The 26239-nt window shown below is 40.2% G+C and overlaps 1 protein-coding gene across 7 annotated transcripts in view; it reads left to right on the top strand.

Annotated features, from left to right (window-relative positions):
• Positions 1-26239, top strand: part of RERE (arginine-glutamic acid dipeptide repeats) — a 483116-nt gene that overhangs the window by 343330 nt on the left and 113547 nt on the right. For 6 of the 7 annotated variants that reach the window (XM_049877802.1, XM_049877803.1, XM_049877801.1 and 3 more), the window contains one exon: positions 12559-12657. The exons of the other annotated variant lie outside the window; for it this stretch is intronic. In XM_049877802.1, the coding sequence (XP_049733759.1) occupies positions 12559-12657 (99 nt within the window). The remainder of the gene's footprint in view (positions 1-12558; positions 12658-26239) is intronic. 7 annotated transcript variants of the gene reach the window in all.

Below are 26239 nucleotides of genomic sequence, written 5' to 3'. Positions count from 1 at the left end.
ATTCGATTTATAAAATACTATAAAGAGTGTTATTTGTCTTCTCAGAACAGATTTATTTGGATAACAAAATTGTCATTTATAACAGCCATTTTAATAGATTATATCCTGACCTACCACGTTGCCATGTTTTCCTTCCTCAGCCTCTACCCAGACCCCTGCAGCTCTGGGTGCAGCCTTTCCTAGTCCTAACCTGGCCTCACCAGAGTAGGGAGGGCATCTGCCCTTCCGCAACACTCGTGGGCAAGATCCAGTTGGTCTTGTGTTGGTTTCATCTTTGAGATGGGCTTGGGTAAGCTCAGGCTGCCCTTGAATATAACTTTCAGAAGCCTCTGCCATCTGCTCCAATTTCCAGTCCCACAACCCTGCCCTGTGCCCAGCCCTGCTGAACTCTGACAACGTGTCGCCCTTGTCAGCTTTTTCTCTAGGATACTGAATGTTTCCCTACAATTGGTCACTCACAGGGTCCTTAGATAACTACTCTGGACTACCCCTCCACTCTCTTCCCCTCCCCTCACCACAATACTTTGGACCACTTGTTATCCAAGCATTTTTTAGGAAGGTTAGCTCCCCCGCTCCAAGAAATGAAGTCTACATTTTCATATGTTCTCAAATCAAGTACCTTTACTTGATGCTTCTGAGTGACCATCACTGGTGGCCATTATAGCAATCATATGAGACTATTAGAGCTTAAGATCTTTGCTCTGCATACTTGTTTGTCAGGTTTTTTTGTGTGTGTCTTCCATAGTCAGGCTATCTTCTGTCACTACTCAGGCTTGAAATTGTAGAGTCTGATTTATTCTCTTGAAACCTGTTTTTGGAATGGGAAACCAGAATTGTGAGGCACCAAGTTTCTGAGGCTCTGATGAGGGGCTTCCATTGTTGGAAGGCACGACATTGGTTGCCCAAAGGCTTTTTGCTTATTTCTTACTTATAAGCTCTGTTCTTGCTAAGATTTTCAGATAAAGAGCAGAAATTTTCTCAGCTCTGGAGCCTCACATGCTTTCAGTGTTTGCCTCCAAAGAATTGTAGAAAGTGTGGACTTGTTTACACAGCCGTAAAACTACTTGTCAAAAACTAGCAACATTAAGGTTGTTAAGCCTCACTAGTTGGGAGCAGTGGTTTCTGTACCTAAATCCTCCTGGGTTGGAGTTAAAGTGGTTGTTGTTGTGTGCCATCAAGTCAATTCGGACTCATATCAACCCTGTATGTCAGGGAAGAACCCACAGAGCCGCTGGTGGGTTCGAACCTCTGACATTTCTGTTAGCAGTTGATCACTTTAATCATTGTGCCACCAAGGCTCCCCGGAGTTAAGTAGCTTCCTTTAAATGTTCTCTTAATACTGATGAAACTAGCCTTGAATTTATTTTTATTTTTTATTAACTGTCTAAAAGAAATCTGGTTAAATTTGACACATAGCCGACCTTTCTCATATATTTTCAAGAATAAGTTCACTAGTGCCAACATGAGATGGATATAATTGTGTGTTTTCTGTCACCGTGTAGTCTTCTGCCCAATTTCCTGTTTAGAGCCTTACATATTTTTTTTCTGTTTTCAAAGCTATGAGGATGCTAGGACTAAGTGCAAACGTGTTTTAATTTTCACTTGTGGCTCTGAACCATTTCCACTGTGGTCAGACATAGGTCTTTCTAAACTGATAAATAATTATCCTTTAGAAAAACAACATAAACAGTCTAGATTAATGAATCTGCAAGTAATTTTTCTCTCAGTGGCCAGAGTTACAATCATTCTAAATCATTAAGCTGAGTCTTATCATTAGTAGATTTATTTGCTGTTTTAAGGAGTCATCCTAGTAGGAACAGTTGGCTAGCAGCCTAGATCCTCAGCATCCTTGTCTTCTTTATGTCCTGTGGCTAAACTCAAATACAGAAAGCAGGAGGAAAGATTCTGTTTTTAAGAAGTAAGGTTATTTACATGTTAACAGTGTAAATGATTAATTATCCATAACTTTATGTAAAGACTGTGGCATAAATTTTTCCAGCAAATATAGGGACCTGAAAATTAACCCTGCTCCCTGGATGGTGCAAATGGTTAAACGCTTGATTTCTAGCCAGTAGGTTGACGATTTGAATCTACTTGGTGGCACCTGAGAAGACAGGCCTGGAGATCTGCTTCTGAAAGGTCATAGCCTTGAAAACCCTATGGAGCAATTTTACTCTGCATATGTGTGGTTGCCATGAGTTGGAATTGACTCAGTGGCAACTCACCACAGCAACAACCTTAACCCCGGAGGTGTAAGTGAAACCTATGGGTCACTGTTAAGTGCTTGACCTGGCGAATTTGGCCCAGTTCAAATGGCTATATTGTTCATTTTTTTATTTTGAAAAATTATGTTAATATTATTACTTTTAAAATTTTGCTTAGAATATTTTTAATATTTTGCCTTTTTAAACAAGTCCTTCTAAAGTAAAGGAATGTTAAACGCTGGGAAGTTCCAAAAATTGCCTACAAATAAAGAAAGGAAGAGTCCCATTGCTGATGCTGAGGAGGAAATCCCGGTCTCCTCTCTCCAGGCTGCTGCCCTTCCCAGTACTGCTTATTAACTCTCTCATCTGAGTTTCTTGGTTTCTCCAGACTCAGCGCTTCTCTGGGTTTCCAACAAATCACTAGCTTCTCTGTTGTTTCCCTTCTCAATCCCGTCTTTCCTCCTCTCTTGTAAATAATGTACAGTAAAACGCACTGTTGACATTCATTTCTGTGGGGCTCTAAGGCTTGTTCACTTTCTGTAGACATCACATGGAAGTCAAAGCCTGCTGTTAATTTAAAAAACAGATGCACTTCCTAGTGTCATCACGTGGTTACTAGAGGCTTTCGTCTACCTCTGCAGTAAAAGTTTCTTTCCTCATTTTTGGGTCTTCACACTTCTCTCTGTGCTGCTTCCCCTGATAGTCAGCCAGTCCTGTGCCTTTTTAGTTGGCCTTCCTAGGTGAACATTTGCTCTGCTCCAGGAATAGGCTCAGTGATGACCTGTGTTTCTCAGTGACATGCTGCCTAGGCATGTGACTGCTCCTAGAATAGTGTTTCTGATTTGTTTGATTTTGGTTGTTGCTATTCATTAATTATAGACGAGGTTAATCATATTTCACTAATTGTTAATCTTTAGATCCTACTCTGAAGTCATCCTGGATTTTCCAGGCAGAGTAAATGTTACTGCTATAAGTATTCCTTGACACTTTGTCTGTTTTTGTGATACCCTTAATTATGTTTTGTTAGTGTGCATGTCTTTTCTCGTCTTTGGGCTGCTGGTTCCCTCCTTCCCTCTACTCACCTTAATCCTCATCCCAGGTTAAGAGAAGACAGTGTCCTTGCTGTGCCATTGCAGCTGAAAGACAAGTCCTTGTGCCCATCATTCCCTCCAGATTGCCAGTTCTAAACTCTCCAGTGTAGACATTTCAGGCCAGGGGCTGAGTCTCAGTCTTCCTCCTAGAACCTGGGTTTATCTTAGAATCCTAGCTCTGCTACTTACTAGGGAAGTGGCCTTGAGCAAGATACTGAACCTCTCGGTTTCAATTCCTCACCTCCAGTGCTCTTGCCACAAAAGAGTGGTATGAGAAATGAAGAAATCCTAGTCATAAAGGCCTAGCCTAACACAGTTCTCAGCACACTGTGCAATGTCTGCAAGTGTTGGTCCCCCTCCTATCTCTTCCGTGATTCCAGGAGCTGGCGGAATTCTTACAATAGCTTAGTTATTGAGAAAGTGTTGGAGGAAGGGAGGGACAGCTGCTTCAGTTACTGTGTGTTTCCTTCTGAAAATTAGCTGGACCTTTTCCTCAACCCCTAGTCTCTGCAGTTAAATTTTGTGTCTTTGCCATTATCTCTAAAACATCCTCCCATGAGAATATTTAGGGAAATATCCCTGTGCTTAAATGGAGCCCTGGTGGCGCAGTGGTTAAGAGCTCAGGCTGCTAACCAATAGGTAGGCAGGCCTAATCCACCAGCTGCTCCTTGGAAACCTTATGGGGCAGTCCTACTCTGTCCTATAGGGTCCTATGAGTCTAAATCGACTCGACAGCAACAGGTTTTGTTAGTGCTTAAATAGTATTATTTCAGTGACGATGGTTGAGCAGAAATAAACATTGTGCCTTTAGTTTTAATTCTAGTTTTTTAATGTCTGTCATATATATATATTTTTAATTAGAATCAAGTCATTGGTGATACAGGTATGAACGAAAATATACTAATATCTGTGAACTATCATTTGTGAGGAACTTTCCTTTTATGTTTTGTCTTGAACAGATTTCAAAAGATCTTTGTCATTATGTTAATAATTGAAATAATTAAAACTGCATGAGTATTTTTCAGACCTATTCTGCATCCCACTTCTTTTTCTAAGTTATCTTGGCATTTTCTTGCCATGAGTAAACAGTATATTTTGCATAGAGCAAAAGATTATGGAAATATAGTAACATTCTCAATGGACTGCAATTATTTAGTATTTAGCCTGAATACAGTCTAAGTCTGATAGGCTTTCTCTGTTTTTTTTTTTTTTTCTCTGCAGTTATTTTAATGGGTATAATTCCAAAAGGGTGCTTTGGAGTAGCAGAAATTGCCAGATGCAATACCATTTGATCTAAAAAGGTCACAGTAAAAGGGACATTTAAATTAAGTTATAAATTACAATTGAAGAACAATATTTTGATGTGTGAGACCAGAGATGTCAGAGCAGGGAAATGTAATTCATGGACTCATTATAGAACAGAGGTGCCTGACAGCTGAGCCATGCCAAAAGGAAAATTTATTTGCAACATCACGCAGACAGAAAATGGCAGCTAAGATGAGAAGCCAGAGTAGAAACTTGAAACCTTGTGGTAATACAGTACACGGAGTGTATGCTAATCAGACTGATTGAGATCCGGAGATGTTTAATGACTGCTGTAATATATTTGAGCTCTTTGGACTTGTGCACATTTTCAATCTTATTTGAATTAAAACCTCGTCCTTGCTTTATAAAAATCAGATGCCTCTCTGTTTAATGTACAGATTTGCTGAAATTTCAGAATTGTGTTTAGGCAGGAGAGTTAAAGCTTAAAACAAGATTTCCATACATGGCAGCCTTGAGGAAGGATATAATTTAATGTTTATAGCAATCCATGAGAAGTTCAATCATGAGTTAATTAAACTGTAGGCAGTCATTAAGTGTTATTTATTCTTTCGAGAAGCCTGCCAGTAAAGCACTTATATATATTAAATTACAGAAAGTAATAAGCAGGAAATGATTTGTCAGGCAGAGTGAGAGTAGCAGATTCAACTTGGGCAATTATGCAGAAATGTGTTTTCTTATTGTGGCGTGATCCTGCTAATCACGGGGAGGTCAGAGGCTGCAGTGAGACAACTGTGTCTGCAGTCTCTGGCATAGTTGGCTCTCCTGACCCTGTGGTTGTTTGAGTAGTCTTAGGTAAGAGCCATGCAAGTAAAGTATTACTCCCCGTGATGATACTAGGATCCAGTGTCATTAAGTATTATTTATTCTTTCCAGAAGCCTGCCAGTAAATATTTATTTTACTTTTCGGAGTATCTTGACACCTCGTCTCTCATTTAATGCTTTCCATAGTTCTCTGACACTGGTGAGGGCTAGTATTATTAGGCCCATTTAACAGATGAAACTGCAGCTCAGCTGATTTGTGACCAAGCTGGAAACAAGAATCTTTCTCCTGCCTCAAGTCCTGTGCTTTTCTCCCTACTCTGCAGAGGCATTTGAAGGTTTATATACAAGAGCCTGCTGAGCACCTGGAGGCCTATGCACCTGGCTAGGTGTGCCCCGTTACATATGGCACACTATCTTTGGCTCTAAATGAGTCACTGTAGTGGTTCCGTTCATTACAGTGGAGCCAAACCAGAAGTTCGTTACTCAGAAGCTGCTCTTGTTTTAGCACCAGAGTCCCCTTCAGTGTCCATCCTCAGCTGTCAGGCATCTCTGTTCTGTAATGCACCCCTGGATTACATCTCCCTGCTCTGATATCTCTGGTCTCACATCGAAATATTGTTCTTCCATTGTTTTCTCATGCCTGTCTTTGCACATCACTGCATCTCCACTGCGAGGGCAGCCACTGGCATGAGGAGCCTCCCCGTAACTCTCTGTTGAACGAATGGAAGACAGAATATAGTATGAGCACCTTAGACTGAGACTGGGGCATTCCACTGGACTATGCCAGCGCTCCCCAGATGTCAAGGCAGAAGGCGTGATGCAAGAGGGCTGGGCATCTGCTAGGCGAGAGTTCCTGTTTGCGCCTCCAGGAGGATCGAACCAATAAGAAGGAAAGAACACTTAGTTGAGGAACTTGTGAGGCAAGCCCAGGGGGCCCAAAGGGCAAATTGATGGAAAACAGCAAAAGGTGTGGTTAAATGATAAAGTAACATTTCCTTATCAAATTCCCCAGCTAAAAGAGCTTGACCTTTGGTTTGTGGGGAAACAGGCTTTTCTTGTGTGGAACTGCAATTGTGTGGTTGATAGTGATATGGACAAGAGGCAGATTTATAAGTAAATGTTCCCTTGAATATTGGATTAAAAAAAATTATTGGTGAATTTGGTAACAGTGGTTCCTGCTAAACGACGTTGTGCTATAGTGGCCGGTGGGGTGATAGCGATGGTGTAAGATCTAAGCCCAGCAGCTCTGAAAGACTGAAAGCTGCTTGAGTCGGAATGCTCTATCTTGGTCCCTGTGTTTCGCAATGGTAGCTTTTCCCAGTAGTTCCAAAATGTACAATTCTCTACACTCTACATTAAAATTGCATGTAATCCCAGATTTTACCAGCCTGACTTGGCTGCAGAATGGACAGAAAGATATAATTATATTGCTTTAATTGCTTTTCCGTGGCTACAAAGTGAAGCTCTAAGACATTTGAGGCCTCCCCCACTCCTGTCTTTACTGCAGTTTCTTCGAACAACTTTATCTAAGGAAATGGTGGAAAATCTTATTCACTTTAAAGAACCTTTTACCTTAGCACTATTGGGAAGTCTGCACTGAATGCGATGACTATGTAGATGTACCTGTGTGGTTGTGATTAGCATTTAAAATTTGAAACTCACATAACGTTTTTCACAAAATGAAATAATTTCAGTCCTTCAGAGCTCAATGCTAAACCTGTTGCCATCGAGTCGATTCCGACTCGTAGTGACCCTATAGGACAGAGTAGAACTGCCCCATAGAGTTTCTAAGGAGTACCTGGTAGACTCGAACTGCAGACCTTTTGGTTAACAGCCATAGCTCTTAACCACTATGCCACCAGGGTTTCTCCATGCTGAATTAGAAGGGAATAATTTTTTTTAAATAATTTTTATTGTGCTTTAAGTGAAAGTTTACAAATCAAGTCAGTCTGTCACATATAAGCTTATATACGCCTTACTACATACTCCCATTTACTCTCCCCCTAATAAGTCAGCCCGCTCCCTCCTTCCAGTCTCTCCTTTCGTGACCGTTTTGCCAGTTTCTAACCCTCTCTACCCTCCCATCTCCCTTCCAGACAGGACATGCCAACACAGTCTCAAGTGTCCACCTGATACAAGTAGCTCACTCTTCATCAGCATCTCCCTCCAACCCATTGTCCATTCCCTTCCATGTCTGCTGAGTTGTCTTCTGGAATGGCTCCTGTCCTGGGCCAACAGAAGGTTTGGGGGACCATGACTGCCAGGATTCTTTTAGTCTCAGTCAGACCATTAAGTCTGGTCTTTTTATGAGAATTTGGGGTCTGCATCCCACTGTCCTCCTGTTCCCTCAGGGATTCTGTTGTGCTCCCTGTCAGGGCAGTCATCGGTTGTAACCGGGCACCATCTAGTTCTTCTGGTCTCGGGATGATGTAAGTCTCTGGTTCATGTGACCTTTTCTGTCTCTTGGGCTCATAATTATCTTGTGACCTTGGTGTTCTTCATTCTCCTTTGATCCAGGTGGGTCGAGACCAATTGATGCATCTTAGATGGCCGCTTGATAACATTTAAGACCCCAGACTTCAAAGTGGGATGCGGAATGTTTTCATAATAGAATTTATTTTGCCAATTGACTTAGAAGTCCCCTTAAGCCATAGTCTCTAAACCCCCGCCGTTGCTCTGCTGACCTTTGAAGCATTGAGTTTATCCCGGAAACTTCTTTGCTTTTGGTCCAGTCCAGTTGAGCTGACCTTCCCTGTGAAGGGAATAATTTTTAATGACAGTTTTTAGAGACATAAGATAGCCAGTACTTTGGTAAATTTAACACATCTAATTTACATGAGGAATACAGTTAAAATATCCAGTTTAGCTCTTCCTCGAACATTATTCTTTCCCCCATCTGAAGAAAGAAAATCCTCAGGAGTGAACTTTCTCATGATGAAGAAAGCAGATAAAACCCAGGCTCTTAGGACCCTAGAGATTGGATGGAACATTTAGATAGCTGTTTCATACTAGGCCCGCCAGTTCCCTGGTGATCTAGTGGCTAGGTAGGATTCGGTACTTTCACTGGCACAGCTGGCATTTGATTCCTGGTCAGGGAAGAGTCTTTGGAAACCCTGGTGGTGTAGTGATTAAGTGCTTGACGGCAACAGGTTTGAGTTTTTTTGGTCATACTAGGATTGCTGTGAGTTGAAATTGACTTGATAGCAACAGGTTTGGTTTGGTTTTGGACACACTAAGACAGTAGTTTTATCTACTTTCACAGTTTATACCATTCATAATCATACATTCCTGATATCTGTTATCTGTGTCACTCACAGCTCTGTCCTCAGCACCTAGAATAGTGGCTGGCACAGTTTAGTGCTCAATATTTGTTGAAGAATAATGTCCTGAATGCCATTAATTTTCCCGAAGTGCTCTAAAGATAGCCTTCACTGTTGTGAAGCTGTGTAGGCCATAACAACGTTTAATATGTTAAAAGTATAATTAAAGTACTTCAAATATGTAGGGCTCTCTCTTCTCATTTTCTCAGGCAAGATTGCTAAAAGGTGGAAATAAATGTTTGTAACATTAAGAAGAGAGTGCCCCTTTGGAAAGATTTTTTTTTTTGGTTTGTAAGATGAGGGTATGCCAGAATAGCACTTGTCCCAGCTTTTTGTGGTAGGCGGTATGAATTAATGATGACAGCACAGTAATGGCGTAACTTTATTCAGTAATTGTTTTATCACTGTTGATAAATAGTCCTAAAATATGTGTTTGTGTAGCGGTGGGAGGGATTTTAGGCGCTATAAACTGGGTAAATATTTTTTGGGTTTATGTCATGGAAAGGTCAGGAGTTGGAATATTTTAAGGGGCCAGGCAGACCAGGGAATCATTGAAAGAGAAAAAAATACTTGTTACTTAAAAAACAGAGCAGTGGAAGAAAGCTCAGTTTACCACATAAATTGCAGCAGCTCCCTTAGGGAAAAGTGTGATCTGAAATATCTGTAAAGGAAGTGTGAATGCTAGGGTATGTTTAGGGAAAAATGCTTCTCCCTCTAATAAGCACGTTAGTCAAACGTTAGCTGAGGGGCATTGTGCCTCTCTAAAAAACCAACCAGCTAACAACAAGTTCACCCAGTTATTTGAAAGATCTCTTCCAGCCGTAGTTGAAGGCTTTTCTTGGTTCAGGATCATCGTGATATTTTGATTTAACTTCATCTACCCAGCGGTTCACCTTTAGAGTGGGCCTTATGGTCTCATGAGTAATCTCCTGTTACCAGCCACTTAAAGATTTAAAATTTTTTTCTGTGCACTGTACCAGAGTTTGAATCAAATTTTATGAAGTACTAACGTGGATAATTACGTGAAACCAATGGTTTTTATTGTTTGATAAATGTTTTTTGTATCTCTGAAGTTACTCTCTGTCTCTAAAATTGCTGAAAATTGAGAAAGAGATTGCTTCATTTCTGTCTCTAAAATTGCTGAAAATTGAGAGACTGCTTCATTTTTTTCCTTTCCTTTTGCTTTTTTTAAATAAATAGCTATTACTCATTTAGCACATACTATTTTTTTTTTTATGTGCCTGGTTGGAGCCCTGGTGGTACAGTGGTTAAGGACCTGGCTGCTAACTGTGAAAGGCTGGCAGTTTAAATCCACCCAGTGGCTCTGCGGGAGAAGGATGTGGCAATCTGCTTCTGTCAAGATTGCAGCCTTAGAAACCCTGTGAGGCAGTTCTGCTCTGTCCTGTAGGGTCGCCATGAGTTGGGATTGACTTGACGGCAACGGGTTTGGTTTTTTATGTGCTAGGTACAGTTCTAAGCAATTTCCATGTATTTTCTAATGTTATGCTCACAGTAACCCTAAGAGGTAGATGTTGTACCCATTTTTAAAGTTGACTAAATTGAGGCATCAAGAGGAAAAGTAACTTGCCCAAGGTGACACACCTAGTCAGTAGTACAGCTAGAATTTAAACCCAGGCAGTCTGGTTCCAAAGTCTGTAGTTTTTAATCATTCTCCTTATGATTACACATTTACTATAATTTTAAGAATTTATGATTTGATTAATTTAAATTGATTTCAAATTTATCACTAAGATGTGTGTGTTTTTTACTTAAGTAGGCTTGCTTTAAAAAAAAAATTCAATTCTAATCCATGTTTTTAAGCTCTCTCATTATGAACCCTCACTGTATAATAGAACTTGGCAAATAATCTACTTGTTCTGTGTATAAGGCAAAATAAGAAAATCTATTTTTATTTTAATATTTTTATACCTCTGAAAGGAGGCTATATTGGACAGTTCTCAAACATTTGCAAATTATAGTGGTATTTTTAAAATAGTCTAATGGTGGAATGTCATAAAAATAAATTCATATTACATACAGCCCCCCACACTGTACCACCACTCCTAAGCAGGAGCCAATATGGATCATTGCTGTAGGTTTTTACAAATAGTTGATTTTCTGTTACAGCTAACATATCCTGGACTTTTTTGGACAGTCTTAATTTAAAATAAATTGTTGCCCTCCAACTGCAAGAATGCCCTGGAAATTTTAATTTTCAATACTTTCTGTTTCACTAAGTGAACTCTGAAAGAAGGTATTTGTGATATCCCTTCCAATAGCAGTTGAATAGTTAGAAAAATGAGGGACCTGCCGGGGATGTGTCAAGCATTCATTTATTCATTTCATTCAGCAATTACTGGAGGTAGGCGTACTGTGTGCCCAGCCCTGGGCCTACTGCAGTTGCTGAGAAGGCAGTTGAAGAATAAACACAGGACTCTCTCTACTTGTAGTTTCATAGTTCTTTGCCCTCATCTAGATGATAGTAGTTATTATAATCTCCTTGATCCTGTCATTTTGTGTGACAGGATCCGTATAACACATCCCCGCTAGTTTGTGAGTTTCCTGGGAATAGGAACTGGGACTTACTAAGGTTTGTATCCTCCCAGCACAGTGCCTGTCTTGTGCTGGGTATTTAGTGAATGCTTGTGAATGGTTCAAATAAGGGACTGATGCACAGGTGAAAAGATCAGAATGCCCCTCCATGAGGACAGGGATTTCTTTGCCTGTTTTGTTCACTGTTGCATTCCCAGGGCCTAGTTCATTGCTTGGAGCATAATAGTCACTTAGTTAACAGAAGGCTGAATGAATTCAAACGAACTGAGATTTAGACTTGGGTTGGGTCCTATAGGGTCGTTGTGAGTTGGAATCAACTCAAAGGCAATGCGTTGTTTTTTTTGGGGGGGGAAGGGGGTCTATATGGGGCAACAGCTGAAGGCATATACTTGTTATTTGTTCATTTAACAAGTGTTGCTGGAGTATCACCTTAGGGGCTGTGTTATGCACTGGAAATACTAGGCTTAGCCAAAACAGAGACAGCTGTTATGTCAGAGGATCTTTCTACCTGCTACTTCTCTCCTACATCAGCACGTTGGGACTCAGGAACAGGTGGAGTGAGAAAAGTTTATTAGATTTGAGGAGACGTAAGTTTTTTTTAAGTCTGGTCCTAAAGGGAATGTGTAGATAAACCAACATTTTCATTCGTATGTACTGAAAAATTAGTATACTATTGCAGAATTTTCTTTAGGAAGCTGTTGCATTTTAGGCACTGTAAATTATTTCCGGTGAAATTACTGCACTTTGAAAGATTTAAATGCTAAAGGGAAAGGGCACAATCTAGTATGTCTTTAGGTACTTTGGGGAGAGTAGAACAAGAGTGAGGGTCAGCCTGACTGAGTTTGAGTCCTGGCTCCACCACCTACTGATACAATGTGATGAGCACCTTTACTTGATCTTTTTATGCCTCAGTTTCCTCATCTGTAAAATGGAGTGATTGTAGTTCCTGTCCTGTAGGATTAAATGAGAGACTACCTTCCTCATAGGATTAGTATGATAATGAGTGTGTGTAATGTGATTAGCACTGTGCCAGACCAAATGCTCTATAGCTGGTTGTTACTGTTCTTCTTAATCCTATTCCTATTTTTGCCCAAATGTTCTCCTCCTTACCTCTCCCAGAACAGCTGGAACTGGGAGATGGTTGGAATGAGAACCATTACCATGCTGACTAAAATGATTGCAGGTCAGTCTGTCCCTTTCTTGATTCTTCTATTAAGAGAATAACTGCAAGGCTTGCTTTGTATTAACTTGCTTCCAATTTTGTTTTTTTGGTGCAGTTAACTAAGTTTGTGTTTGTTTTAGCTACATGAAAGTGGCTATGATGCTGGCAAAGCCCTGCAGCGCCTGGTAAAGAAACCTGTGCCCAAGCTGATTGAAAAGTGCTGGACTGAGGATGAAGTGGTGAGTGCCGACGGCATTGGCCTTGTTGTCTGTGTCACTGGGGTGTTTGCTTCTCGGTATGCAACCTCCGTGCTACTTGGGGAACAGGGTTCATTCGGAACAGTCAGCCATTTGTATGGTGGATCATCCACCATGCCCTTCAGTCAAGGGGTAGACAGCCTTTCAGCCTTATAATTGTACAGAATTGATTTCAGTAAGTGTAGATTCCATAGCTGATGGGAAAGTGTCCACCATGCTTCATGGAAAGGCAGAAGAAATTGATAGTTACTCTTAAAAACCAGTTAATTTTGGTCTGTTTTTGGTGCAAGCTGGCTTTTGATATCTCACTATTTGGAGACACAAACATGTTAAAACCAGTTGATACGTAACCTAGACTAGGTCTGGTAGCTTGTTTTTATTTTGAGGGCTGGCAAGACCCCTAACCTACTGAAGGATATTAATCAAAAGCAGGAAGCAGAGATTGAATAAATAAATACAATGAATTTTAAATATCCATTCTGTTGCTCTGGCCCATTAAAGGAGGTGGGAAGGGAGAGAGAAATGTGCCCACAGATACATATTTGCAAACTCATATAGTCCTGTACCAGCAGACAGCCTTCAGAAAGCTACATCTCCATCTTGTGACTCTTAAAAGGTATTGCTGTAAAAGGCTTACAGATTTCTTGTGCTTTCGCAAATACAGCATTCAAAAGGAGTCTTAACTGTTGGCATTTCCCCTTTAGGTTGAATGAAATTAAGATGAAGGCTGGCATTGATTCACATATTGATTGCAGGTTCCTTGCCTACATTTTGAAATATGTGGTTTTCTGATCCTGCTGTCTTTTATTTATTCAGCAGTATTTACTGAGTGCCTACTGTGTGCCAGGTACTGTGCTAGGCACCATATTGAGAAGAACACAAAGTCCTCTCATGAGTCTTAAATGTGTTAAGAAGACCATCCCTAAGTCAATATATGTCAAGTGGTGGTGGTCCATGCGCTGGGGAAAAATAGAGTAAGGTAATGAGGATGAGGAGTAAACTGGGTGGGCCGTTATTTTATGTAAGGGAGTCAGGGAAGGCCTGGTAAGTAACATATGAGCAGAGACCTTAGTGAAGTGAGGAGATGAGCCTTCTAGATATCAGGGAGAAGGAAATTCTAGGTCCTAGCGTGAAAGCATGCTTGGCATGTTCAAGAAATAGGCAGAAATGTGTCTGGAGAGCAGTGAGGAGGGGGAGTGTAGGAGACGTGAATGGTGGGCAGGAGGGGGTGGATCGGGTGTGGCTCCGTAGAGCCCTCTTCACGGCTATGCCCTTTGCTTGGTGTGAGCAGATTCTGAGTAGAGGATGTCACTCGAGGGGACAGTGGCTGTCATTCTGGCTGCTGAGCTGAGAGTAGAATATGGGGGCTGTTGTGGTAGTGCAGGCCAGAGACCAGTGATTTAGTAGGAAGTAGTGGTGGTGGTGGTGAGAAGTGGTGAAATCCTGGATAGATTTTGAAGGTCGAGCCAAGAGAATTTGCTCACAGAATGACTATGGATGATGGGAGAGGGTGGGTGGGAGGTATGGGGGAAAAGCAAGGTGGCAGCAGAGATGGACTAAAATGGGATTTGAAGGTTTGGTCGTAGCGTGCCAGTTGAAGAGTCCTTGAAGGTTCTAAGTTTATCAGATTTATGATGAAGTTAGTGTAGCTTGTTTTGAAATAAAAAATTAAAACTCTTACATGAATAGTAAAGAAATGAAAATTGCATTAAACATTTTTTTTAATTATTCAGACAATAGCCAAAGTAAAAATGTTAAACTTAGTTGTTTGAAAAATCATATTGGTGATATTTCTTACTGTAAACTTATTTATGTGAGGAGATGAGGTTGCATAGGTATAATTTTAAAATTCTACAAAAAGCTTTTGTGGAAATAAGGAGATAAAAAGGACAGAATGAATGTGTAAAATGTGACTGTTTATCCAGACTTTCCAAGATTTTGTTCAGTCTTCTTGTATCCCATTGCTGCGGCCCAACTCATTATATGCTTTAGGTCCTTGCTCATACGTGTAACCATGACAATTTCTCCTAGTCCTTATTCTCCTTTAGGTCTTGAGTGTAATTCTTTTCTCTCTTCTGTCTCCATTTCATTTTGGTGCCAGGGTTCTCCAGAGAAACAGAACCAATAGGTTATGTATATGTATATATAGAGAGAGAGTTATTTTAAGGAATTGGCTCATGCTATTGTGGGTGTTGGCAAGTCTGAAATCTGTAGGGCAGTTAGGCAGGCAGGCAAGCTGGAAACTCAGGGGAGAGTTTTTAGGTTGCCTTCTTGAGTCAGACACCCTTAGAGCAGGCCAGCTGGCTGGAAACTCTTGCAGGATTTCTATGTTGCAGTCTTGAGACAGGCTCCCTTCTCTGAGAAACCTCAGTGTTTGCTCTTAAGGCCTTCAGCTGATTTGATGAGACCCACCCACGTTATGGAGGATCATCTCCTTTATGTAAACTGCGGTCATTATAAATGTTAATTATATCTGTAAGAATACCTTCCCTGCAACATCTAGACTCTTGTTTGACCAAACACTGGACGCCACTCCCTGGCCAAGCAGACACATAAAATTAGCCATCACAGTGCTCTATCTCCTTTTCCTTCCTCCCTGCCCCTTCTGACTGTTGCTGTTTTCAGTCATGACTTCCAGCTCCTTGTTAGTTATGACCCTTCTTCTCTTCTTCCTTTATTTCTGCCTTGTTATCATTTCCTCTGGAATTTCTAAAATCCACAGCACCAAGTAGTCTCTTGGTTAGCTATCACTATAACTCTCACACACAGCAGCCAGCCATTCCCTTTGGTTCCATCCTTGTCTACACCATCTTATTTAACAAACTTCCTTTCCCTGCAGCACTTGCTCGTATCAGGTAAGATGTTGACTGTATCCAATTGCTGCTGCCCAAGGATTTTTAGCAGCTGACCCTTACGTATCAGAAAGAGCTTGCCTTTATTTTGAAAAATGAAACATGACTTCAAAGTGGTCTACATTCGTGCACATGATAATGATCTTTAACTGCATAAATCTTTGTTCGTCTGGGCTCATTTTTACTGTTTGCTTCTTGTTTTAAGTTTTGAGAAATGTTTTGGCAGTCATCCAGCCTTGGAAGTGCCTCAGGACCAAACTGTTCCCTTGTTTATAGGAAGTTAAGTTTCACTTTCTAAAGCCTCAAAAGAGAAATAAGAGTGAGTGAATAGTTGATTGATAAACTGAAGGAAGTTTCTGATGAATGTGTCCAAATCAAATCTTTGACTAGTTTTATGTCGCAATAAGGCTTTGGCTGTGTGTGCCTGTGGCCCCCTTCTGTGGAATTTACCGCATTTGCTTTACCCAGGAGTCATAAGAATAAGGAAAACAAATGTGTCCCAGCTAAAGTAAGTGCATGAATGAGCCTACCTTCCCTTTTTTGCCCTCCCGCTCTTCTGTATACTTGAAACATTCTAGTTATTTTTAAACGTTGTTGCTTCTGGTATATTATTTTTTTTTACCCAACTCCTATCTAAAATCCATGATGTTGTTTTCGTTTGCATTCATAAGAATATTTTGAAGCTGCTGCCACCTGCCCCTATCAGAGGGTTGGCGGAACAAGCCCTTGATGGTGTGACTCTCTAGCTGTGCCACCGACGGACATGCCTGTGCACCTCCTGAGTCTCTCGGGTCCCTGCCCTTTGTACAGACCACCGCTCTCTCCTGCCAGTCCAGACCCTAACCATCCTTCAAGGCTGATCTTCATCTCTATTTACATCATTTATTTGCCTTTTTATGCTGGCTTTTGTGGCACGATGACCAGCTGTTTCTCATTATCTCCATTTCTGACTTGATTGTCTTGTCCCTCCTTCTAGTTCGTAAACTTACTAAGTGAGGACAGTGCTTCTCTTTATTAGAGGCTTGTAAAATATTGATGACCTTTACTCATACTTTTTAAAAGATCATTTACGGTAATTAATCTAGCATTTAAAAACTTCTGTTACCGTTAGGTGCCGTTGAGTCAGTTCAACTCACCATGACCGTATGTACAACAAAATGAAAACACTGCCCGATTCTGCGCCATCATCACAGTTGTTGCTATGTTTGAGCCCATTGTTGCAGCCACTGTGTCAGTCCATCTCCTTGAGGGTCTTCTTCTTTCTCACTAACCCTCTAGGTTACCAAGCATGATGCCCTTTTCCAGGGACTTACCCTTAGCTGTCTAGTTGATTTCGACTCATAGAAACCGTGTAGGACAGAGTAGAACTGCCCCAAGGAGCGCCTGGTGGATTCGAACTGCTGACCTTTTGGTTAGCTCTTAACCACTATGCCACCAGGGTTTCCAGGGACTAGTCCACCCTAATAATATACCCAAAGTATGTGAGACGAAGTCTCACCATCCTCACTTTTAAGAAACATTTTGGCTGTACTGCTTCTTCCAAGACAGGTTTGTTCATTCTTCTGGCAGTCCATGGTATATTCAATATTCTTCACCAATACCATAATTCAGTTGCATCAGTTCTTTAGTCTTCCTTATTCATTGTCTAGCTTTTGCATGCATATGAGGTGATTGAAAATACCATGGCTTGGGTCAGGTGCACCTTAGTCTTCAAGGTGACACCTTTGCTTTTTAACACTTGTAAGAGTCTTTTGCAGCAGATTTGTCCAATGCAATGCGTCTTTTGATTTCCTGACTCTTGATTCCATGGGTGTTGATTGTGGATCCAAGTAAAACTAAATCTTTGACAACTTCAGTCTCTTCTCTGTTTATCATGATGTTGCTTATTGGTCCAGTTGTGAAGATTTTCGTCTTCTTTATGTTGAGGTGTAACTCATACTGAAGACTACTGTCTTCAGTAAGTGCTTCAAGTCCTCTTCACTTTTAGCAAGCAAGGTTTTGTCATCTGCATATCACAGGTTGTTGATGAGACTTGCTGCAATCCTGATGCTGCGTTCTTTGTATAGTCCAGCTTCTCAGATTACTTGATAAGCATAAAAACTGAATATTAAAAACTTTTAATAGTTAATAATTATGAATCAACATTAAAGAGAAAAGCTTTTACATGCACCCAGAGCTGACCTCCCAAATTACTACTACTGTTGCTACTAATAGTAATAATATCACCCAACCTTTGATAGTGTGAGCTTAGGTGTGGTATTAAAAGTTGCCTTGGTGCTGAGATACTTTAAATCATTTTGAACTGAAGCCAGAATGTGTCAGTTTCTGTCAAATTCTAGACTGGAAAATTGACAGGTGAACTCTGCTTTAATGGAGTGATTGTGGGAAACACCTTGGAAAAGACTTTCAGGTTAAATAAACAAGGTCAGCTCATAGAAGCATTTCTGAAGAAATACTAGGTAAATTCATGAAGCTTGTTAAATAAGATGGTGTGGGTAAGGATGGAATGTCTGGCTGCTGTGTGTGAGAGTTATAGTGATAGCTAACCAGTTTCACTTATATTATGCTAAAAGTATTGTTTGTTTTTAGGAAGTCATTCAAATCGGTAGAACTTATGAAGAGAAAGAGGAAGAAATACAAATCAGAACTTAAAAAAAAAGAAAAACTGTGGATTATTAGGTTTTTAATTAAACATGATGAACACATTTAAATATAACACAAAGGCCCCAGGCTGAACTGCACCTAATCGAAACAGATTAAGTCACCCTTCCATGCTTGGATAGTTATTAATTCTGTTCATTTATGCATGCAAGCTGAAGGTAGCATTTGCTGCTGTTGTGTTGTTGCTTATTGCACTGGGATTCCATTGCTGCTTGATGCTGTGCTCTTAATTAGCATTCAGCTGTTGGTTATGGAAATACTGGGGATGCTAATTGAATTCTTTTTTAAAATTCAGGGCCTGCATTTTCCTTGTGGAGTCAGGGAGTTTGGCCTGACTTGCAAGATTGTAAGGTTGGGTGCTCCACTGAGCTGTGCATTTCACCCTTTGCTTTCCATCTATTTGGCCGGAGTTGGTTTTTGAAATTATTTTCATGTTGAATTAGCTTTTAGCAAAAATTAGCTTGTAACAAAACTCCGGGTGTTACACAAGGTGAAGGTTTTGCTGCTTCCGATATTACTGGAGGGTGTTTCTTTTTCGTCCTGGGTAAATATTTTATACCAATTTTGAGGTAATATGTTGTGAGCAACCTAGATACAAATAACCTATGAAATTTTTTATCCAAAGAGAGTTCATCATTGGTGGTGATTAACCTTAATTGCCCACGTACATGGATTTACAAGTTCATAAATTTTAAAACATCTAAACCTTCCTTCATTTTAAACTGCTGCTTATCATGAATATAAATGAAAATCCTTCTTTCAAAATTTACAAGACATGGTGAGCTAATTTTCTGAATATTTGTAATCCAATGAACTCATGCGGCCGGTCAGGGAATTACTTACACAGAATACCCACATCTATTTGCACGGTGTCTTTCCCCAGCATCATCTTCCAATGCCTTTGTTACGCCCTTTTTGGAACGTCGGCTCCAAAAAAAACATTGTTTTCATTGTTCACTCTTTTCATGCCAGGCATCTGGTTGTGCCAGAAGACAGAGCTGCTTAGTGAGGCAAAAATACAATGAATTTTATTTACTGTTTGTGTGGTAGCTGTAGAAAATGGAATTAACAGCAAAACCAAAGTTCAGGTCCTATAGCAGCAGGGGATTGTGGAGGTGACAGCAGAGAGGGGAACAATGACAAAGGAGAAGAGAAGCATCCACAGCCCACAGTTATCATTACATGGGTCTTTAAGATGTCCATAATACTGGTCTTTAGTTTTAAATTTTATATCTGCAACTAAGGGAAGATTTAATTATGTGATATTAATTTTAGGAATATAGTAACATTTCCAGAATTGCTGGCCATTTTATGTAGTCATTCAAAGAAAGATGATGTTAACAGGATCCTGTAAGTCATCTAATATGAACCCATTCAGTGTCTTCTCCTTTTTTAAATTGTATGTGCTGTTTTCCTCTTGTTAGAGCATCATTATAAAAAACATTAAAGAGGATTTTAAAACTCACTGCTAACATACCATCACTCAAATATAGCAGTTGATTTCTTGCTCTCTTCCGTACTTTGTTCACGTATAGACATGGTTGTATGCAATTATGATCTTAATTTATGTACAGTTTTGCATATATATAAATTGAATCATAACATTGAAATTCCCACTTTCTAAAGAAATTTTCATTTAAAGAAATTTTAGAATTCACTTGGAAACTGCTGTTAGCCTGGAATATAGAGACATTTTATATTTAATGCAATACGTAATAGAGACTTTAAACCTGTTGCCACCAAGTCGATTTTGATTCACAGCAATCCTATAAGACCGAGTAGAACTGCCCCATAGGGTTGAAGTAGATTTTTTCCCTCTGCTAACTACTCTTTCCAGTGTTAAACTGAGTCAATAGTGTTTCTATGAACAATTTGATTCTTAGGTATGAGGGTAGAAAGAGTAAGAGGAATGTAAATGTTGGCATTGTACTTACACAAATGTTGACCTCACTCCTTGTTAAGTATTCTTATGGTCTATGGTAAAATTATTCATTAATATTAAAAAAGAAAAATGTAGATTTAGGTGAAATTTGCCTAATGTTTTCAAGTATTGATGAAATGGAACTTTTTTTCCCATGATTAACTCCCACCACCCTTTGAACCAAATCCTTCTTTAAAGAACTGGATACTCTAGATAGAGTTTATTGTCAAGTCCTTTCAGAAATGAGACAGTGAATTAAAAATCAATTATATATACAGAAAAGTTGGTGTAAGGCAATCAATTTTGTCAGTTTGCGGAAAGATTCTACTATCTAACAAGTTGTAAAGAGAAATGCACTTTAAAATTCTTCCGTAAATGAGGTAGGAAAAGCATTGAAAAGGAAGATATTTCAGAAATTTATTTCAGTATTTCATGTCAGCAGACGTTGCCTCTGGGTTAAATCCACAAGTTTCAGCTGTGACCTTACCTCTCCTCATGTATATGGCTTTATTGCTTTCTAGGCTTGCTCTTTAGACTGTGGTCAAAGACATTAGTTTGCCCGTTACTCTTTCTTTTACACAAGGTTGTCCTTTATCACATCTTCTTTAACAAATCCATTTTTTTTTTTTTTTTTTTTAGTTTGTTATTTCCTGGCCCTATTTTTAGATAATTTCTTTTAAGTCAACAATAAAATATTTGTGCTGTTTTTCAGGATTCTCTGTGTGTGTGTGCACATGTGCATGTTCAGGCTTTGGGGCTGTGGAGAACAGAACAGAGGACCTGGAATGTAACCCTACATTGAATACAAGCATACTCTAAATTATTCTTTTTTGATTAGGATAATGTTTTTAAATCAGAGTAGTTTTATGGAGCATTTTTCATTTTTGCTCAGGGGGAGCACTAGGGGGAATCTTCAACTTGAAAGATTAATAAACACTAGAACAGTTGGTTATTGAAACCATGTTTTCCATTTCATTTTCAAGGGCATGTTAAAAAATGGAGATAGCATATACTTTCAGCCACTCTCGATCATCTTCCTCTGTTCATTTGAAAAATGAGAACAGGACACAAGGGGACTTGAGAGATTGCATTTGTTCTCCCATAGACAAAGTGGTTATTTTATAATTGAAGAGAATGGAAACCTCTTTTCTTCTGTAGTTTCTTAGCAACAGAGCTGGAGTCAGTTTTAATGTGTATGTATGTAACATTTTATGTATAGTGACATTGGAGCCTTAATATTTTCACAAGTGAAACATATTAGCTTGGTAAAGAGAATTCAGGGTTGGGGAAAGGAAACAGGAGTAAAAAATGGAAATCTACAATGAGAGAAAGTTTTACCTCACATAAAGCTGTCTCCTCTCTCGCATACTTCCGTCTTGAATCTAACATCTCTTTCAGGTAGAACTAATAATGGCCTCAACAGCCCCCTAATTGCTACATTCGATAGAGTGCTCTTCTGGTTTTTTAATATTTCCCAGTAGTATTTTGTCATTCTTCTTCCCCTAACATCCTCCATTCTGGTAAATGACACTAAGACTGCTGTACTGAGACATTTTTCTAAAACACCTTTATATGGGTGGATTCCAGTGTACTTTCCATATGTATAGAGTACAAGATATTAGGAAGCTGAATATGTTTGATGGTCATATAGGGAGAAAGACAGGTTAAGTTCTTGACATTTGGCTCACCAATTTAGCATGGAGGACCAGAGTCTTTCTTTTGACCTCTGCGTTTCTTACATTTTCTATTGGAGCTTGGAGCAAGACGGCCCGTTCTCCATTGTGGTTGAAGCCATCTGAACATAAGACAGGAATCCTTCACGTTGTTTATCTAGTTACTTAGGTCTGATTTTAGGTGTCTGGATGAAATTCATTCACTCATTCCACAAATATTTATAGAGCACTGACACTCAACCAGGTATTATTTTACGTGTTGGAGACACAGCAGTGAACAAACAAAAATTTCTACCCTCATAGAGCTGACATTCTGGTGGGGAAGATAGATAATAAACAGTGAGATATACAGTGTATTAACTAAGTGCTAAAGAGAGAAAACATAGGGAAGGAATGTGAAATACAGGGGTGGGGGCATTGAATTTTTAATTAGAGTAGCCAAGGAAGGTCACTTTTGAATAAAGACCTAAAAAAGGTGAGGGAACTAGCATTGCAAAGCATTTGGGCCTAGGCAAACAAAATGCCAAGGCCCTGAGGTGGAAGCATGTTTGGGAATGTGCTCCAGGAATGGCAAGGATGCCAATGTGGATGGAGCTAAGGTAAAGTAAGAGGATATAAGGTCAGAAGGTCATAGAAATCCAAATTCTGAAGGATCTTATGCCTGTGTGGTTCACACCAAATTTGTACCTCGTTTTTTAATTAATGAGCAAGACAACCAAAGCTGTTCAGTTTCTTCCTTTCATAACATCTTCCATGGCTGCATTTTCATGATTTCAGTTATGTAGCATTCTGAGTCATGCATTCCTGACTCCTGTACCAGCTCATTGTGTCCGGATTGAAGCTTTTTGGTTTTGTAACAGGCCTTGTGCCCATCATTCTTCAGGGCTTTTTCTTTGATCCTTAAATGACATCATTGGCAGAATTTTGACCTCCATTTTTCTCCCCACTGCTGACATTTCCAGTGAACTGAGGAAGGAGAGTAACCTTAGTGAGCACACAGTGCATGGCCAGCTCTGTGCCAGACACTTGCTGCCATTTTCTTTTTTAATTATCAACATTACTCCATGAGGTGTGTGTCATCCCTGTTTTAGGACAAGGAGGCTGTGCCCAGCTGCTGAGAGGTAGAGTCAGGATTTGAAGTCAGATCTGTGTGACTTTTTACATATTTTGAAAGATTGGGGCAAGTAGGTGGATGAGGCATGTTGGTGGCAATGATGTGAAAATTTTGCTCGGTACAAGTTTTCTTCAAAGAGCCCTGAATAATTGTTATGATTGTTTTTTTCTACTTAAACTCACAGGATACTGATGTTTGTTAACATCATATATAAATGAGTGGAAACAATTCTCTGTCATGTCTCTCTACCGGATTGTCACATCCCCAGCTGTGCCAACAAAGGGCATGGTGGCCAGCACTAAACTTAGAGGAAATCTGAGGGATGAGCCCGTTTTGAAGCATCTTTTAGACAATGTTTACTACAAATATTTACTATGAATTCAGCATTGTGAGAAGAGCTATTTTTTCCTAAGTAGGCAGCAAGAACCTCTATCAGAGTAGCATATACTCATGTCATCAGACATTTCCTGACTCTTGTACTTCAGGAAGTGAAGATTTTGGATAGCCTAGCTGGGCTGGGCTGGAGTAGATATCATCCCCTGAATTATACCACCTAGTGGAAAGAGAAAATGTTTTCAAAATATTCTCCCCTCGGACTAAAAACCGGGCTTTTGACACTCACTGTCTAGAATTGCTTTTTTGACACTGATCAGTGACCACATTTTTTCTTCAACTGGCATTTGCTTGGTCCTAGCCTGAGATGATTATCCTCAGTATCTGGAGGCTTAATGCTACATTCACGAGAATGCTGGGTTGTGGCTTAATATTCTTTAGTAGTGTTTTGTTATTTTTCTTTCTCCAGCACCGTCATTCTCGTGAGAAGTTCAGACTTTCATGAGATACTTTGGAATGAGGGATGACCCTTTACTGATGAAGGCCAGGGCATAGTCCAGTTCTCAGGGCTCCCACTGAGGCTTAGAGCACATGCAATTGTTTTGGGATCTGCTCCACTGTGTTGTGATGGGTGTTCCTATGGCTCCCTTCACACTAGACTAGGAACTCTCGAGGGCAGGGACTATAGCTTAATTCTTGTATCCTCAGGTCCTAGCCCAGGACCTGGTGTAAGGTTGATAATCAGAAAACATAGTTTGACTTGGTTGAATAAAAGAGAAAGCTAGCAGAGTTTGTCTTCTCCTCTAGATGCTCCAATCACTTCAGTGGAGTGGCCCATTTGGCTGGGCATCTGAACCACTGCAGTCAAGGGAGGTTTCTCCTTCAACTGCACAGGGCCAGTGCACATTTAAGCACTACAGAATTAAACAGACAGTTTCCCACTCTTTTCTTCTCAGTAGCTTCTCTTGGAAGGAGAAACCAACCCCTTCCAGTGGTCTGTGGTTTTATTTTCTTGTTGTTTTTGTTATTAGTTGCCATCAAGCCAGCTCTGACTCAGGGCAACCTTATGTATAACAGAACAAAACTTAAAATGGTGCCTAGTCCAGTACCATCTTCATAATCATTGGTATGTTTAAGTCCATTGTTGCAACTATTTCTTGTCCCAGTAAAAAAAGCTCATTCTCTCTCAGCATCACGTAATACTTGTTGATAATGTGTGTGGCTGAGATGTTCTGCTGTGAGAGAGACTGAGTAATGGAGAGAGGGAATGAAAGAGGCACAGCAGATAGCCCAGTGTTCATCCAGCCACCCTGACCAGCATGTCTTCCGGCACAGCCTGTAACTCTTTCGAAAGCAGCATGTTCGTTTGCTAATCTGTTTCTGAAGGCTGCCTGGTTGTCTTGGGCAGTCTTGTTTGAGACTGTGATGTGTGTGTAACATACCTCTGATCTCAAATTTCCTTGAAACCTCTAGTGTGCTCCTCTTACGTTATCACCTTTGGAATATTTTCTTCTCTTGTGAAGAACTAGATTCTGTACAGTTAATTCCGGCAGTGGGAACTAGAAGTATCAAATAAATATTCCAAAGAACAAATAAGGAGGAGGTAAGGAAAAGTGCAATTGTACCTCAAGTAAAAAAAGAACCAAAAAGTAAGTGAAATGGAGCAGAACGACTGAAATTTCACCGTACTGCTTGAGGGCTAAAAAGTTTACCAACGCTGTGTGTAAATATTTAAAGTATGTGTCTAGAGCTTGTTTTTTAAGTGTATATACTCTTGACATTCTGAAGCATTTTATTAAACGTTAAGAAATCATTTTATTAAATGTTAAGAAATCAGAGTGCCCTAAGATACCCTGAATAGTTAAAGCTTTGACTGCCATTGCCCCAGTATCCTGAGTCTGGAAGGAAAGAAGAGAAGTCATGTCCTCTCTCCTGTCTAGAAGACTCATTGTTGGGCTTGAGGGAACGGCACAAGCAAGAGGGCTTGTGGGAAGAACACTGGCCTGAAAGTCAAAGGACTGGATACCAGCCCTCAGACTGACACCCACCTTTGTGGCCTCAGGGAAGTCGAGTCCCCCTTGGATCTTAGTTTTCTTATCAAAGGAATGATAAGGAAAGGAGAAGGAAGGGGAAAAAGACAAACTTACTAAGATTGCTGTCAGGTGTGTTTGACAGGAAATCTGTATCTCATGCCATTCTCAGTCTGCTGTCCACTCCCAGTCTTTTTTTTTTTTTGCATATACGTTTTTTTAAAAAGTTTTTTTGTGTTTTAAGTGAAAGTTTACAAATCAAGTCAGTCTCTCATACAAAAATTTATATATACTTCGCTATATATTCCTAGTTGCTCTCCCCCTTATGAGATGGCACACTCCTTCTGCCCACTCTCTATTTTCGTGTCCATTCGTCCTGCCTCTGACCCACTCTGCCCTCTCATCTCACCTCCAGACAGGAGCTGCCCACATAGTCTCATGTGTCTACTTGATCCAAGAAGCTCACTCCTCACCAGTATCATTTTCTATCCCAAGGTCCAGTCCAATCCCTGCCTGAGGAGTTGGTTTTGGGAATGGTTCCTGTCTTGGGCTAACAGAAGGTCTGGAGGCCATGACCTCCGGAGTCCTTCTAGTCTCAGTCAAACCATTAAGTCTGGTCTTTTTACGAGAATTTGAGGTCTGCATCCCACTGCTTTCCTGCTCCCTTAGGGGTTCTCTGTTGTGTTTCCTGTCAGGGCAGTCATAGGTTGTAGCTGGGCACCATCTAGTTCTTCTGGTCTCAAGCCGATGTAGTCTCTGATTTATGTGGCCCTTTCTGTCTCTTGGGCTCATAACTACCTTGTGTCTTTGGTGTTCTTCATTCTCCTTTGCTCCAGGTGGATTGAGTCCGATTGATGCACCTTAGATGGCCGCTTGCTAGTGTTGAAGACCCCAGATGCTGCTCTCCGAAGTGGGTTGCAGAATGTTTTCTTAGTAGATTTTATTATGCCAGTTGACCTAGGTGTTCCTGAAACCATGGT

This window comes from Elephas maximus, chromosome 3, assembly GCF_024166365.1.
Source record: "Elephas maximus indicus isolate mEleMax1 chromosome 3, mEleMax1 primary haplotype, whole genome shotgun sequence".
NCBI lineage: Eukaryota > Metazoa > Chordata > Mammalia > Proboscidea > Elephantidae > Elephas > Elephas maximus.
The sequence above is the reverse complement of the archived record's forward strand: the minus strand, read 5'-3'. Positions and strand labels throughout refer to the sequence as shown.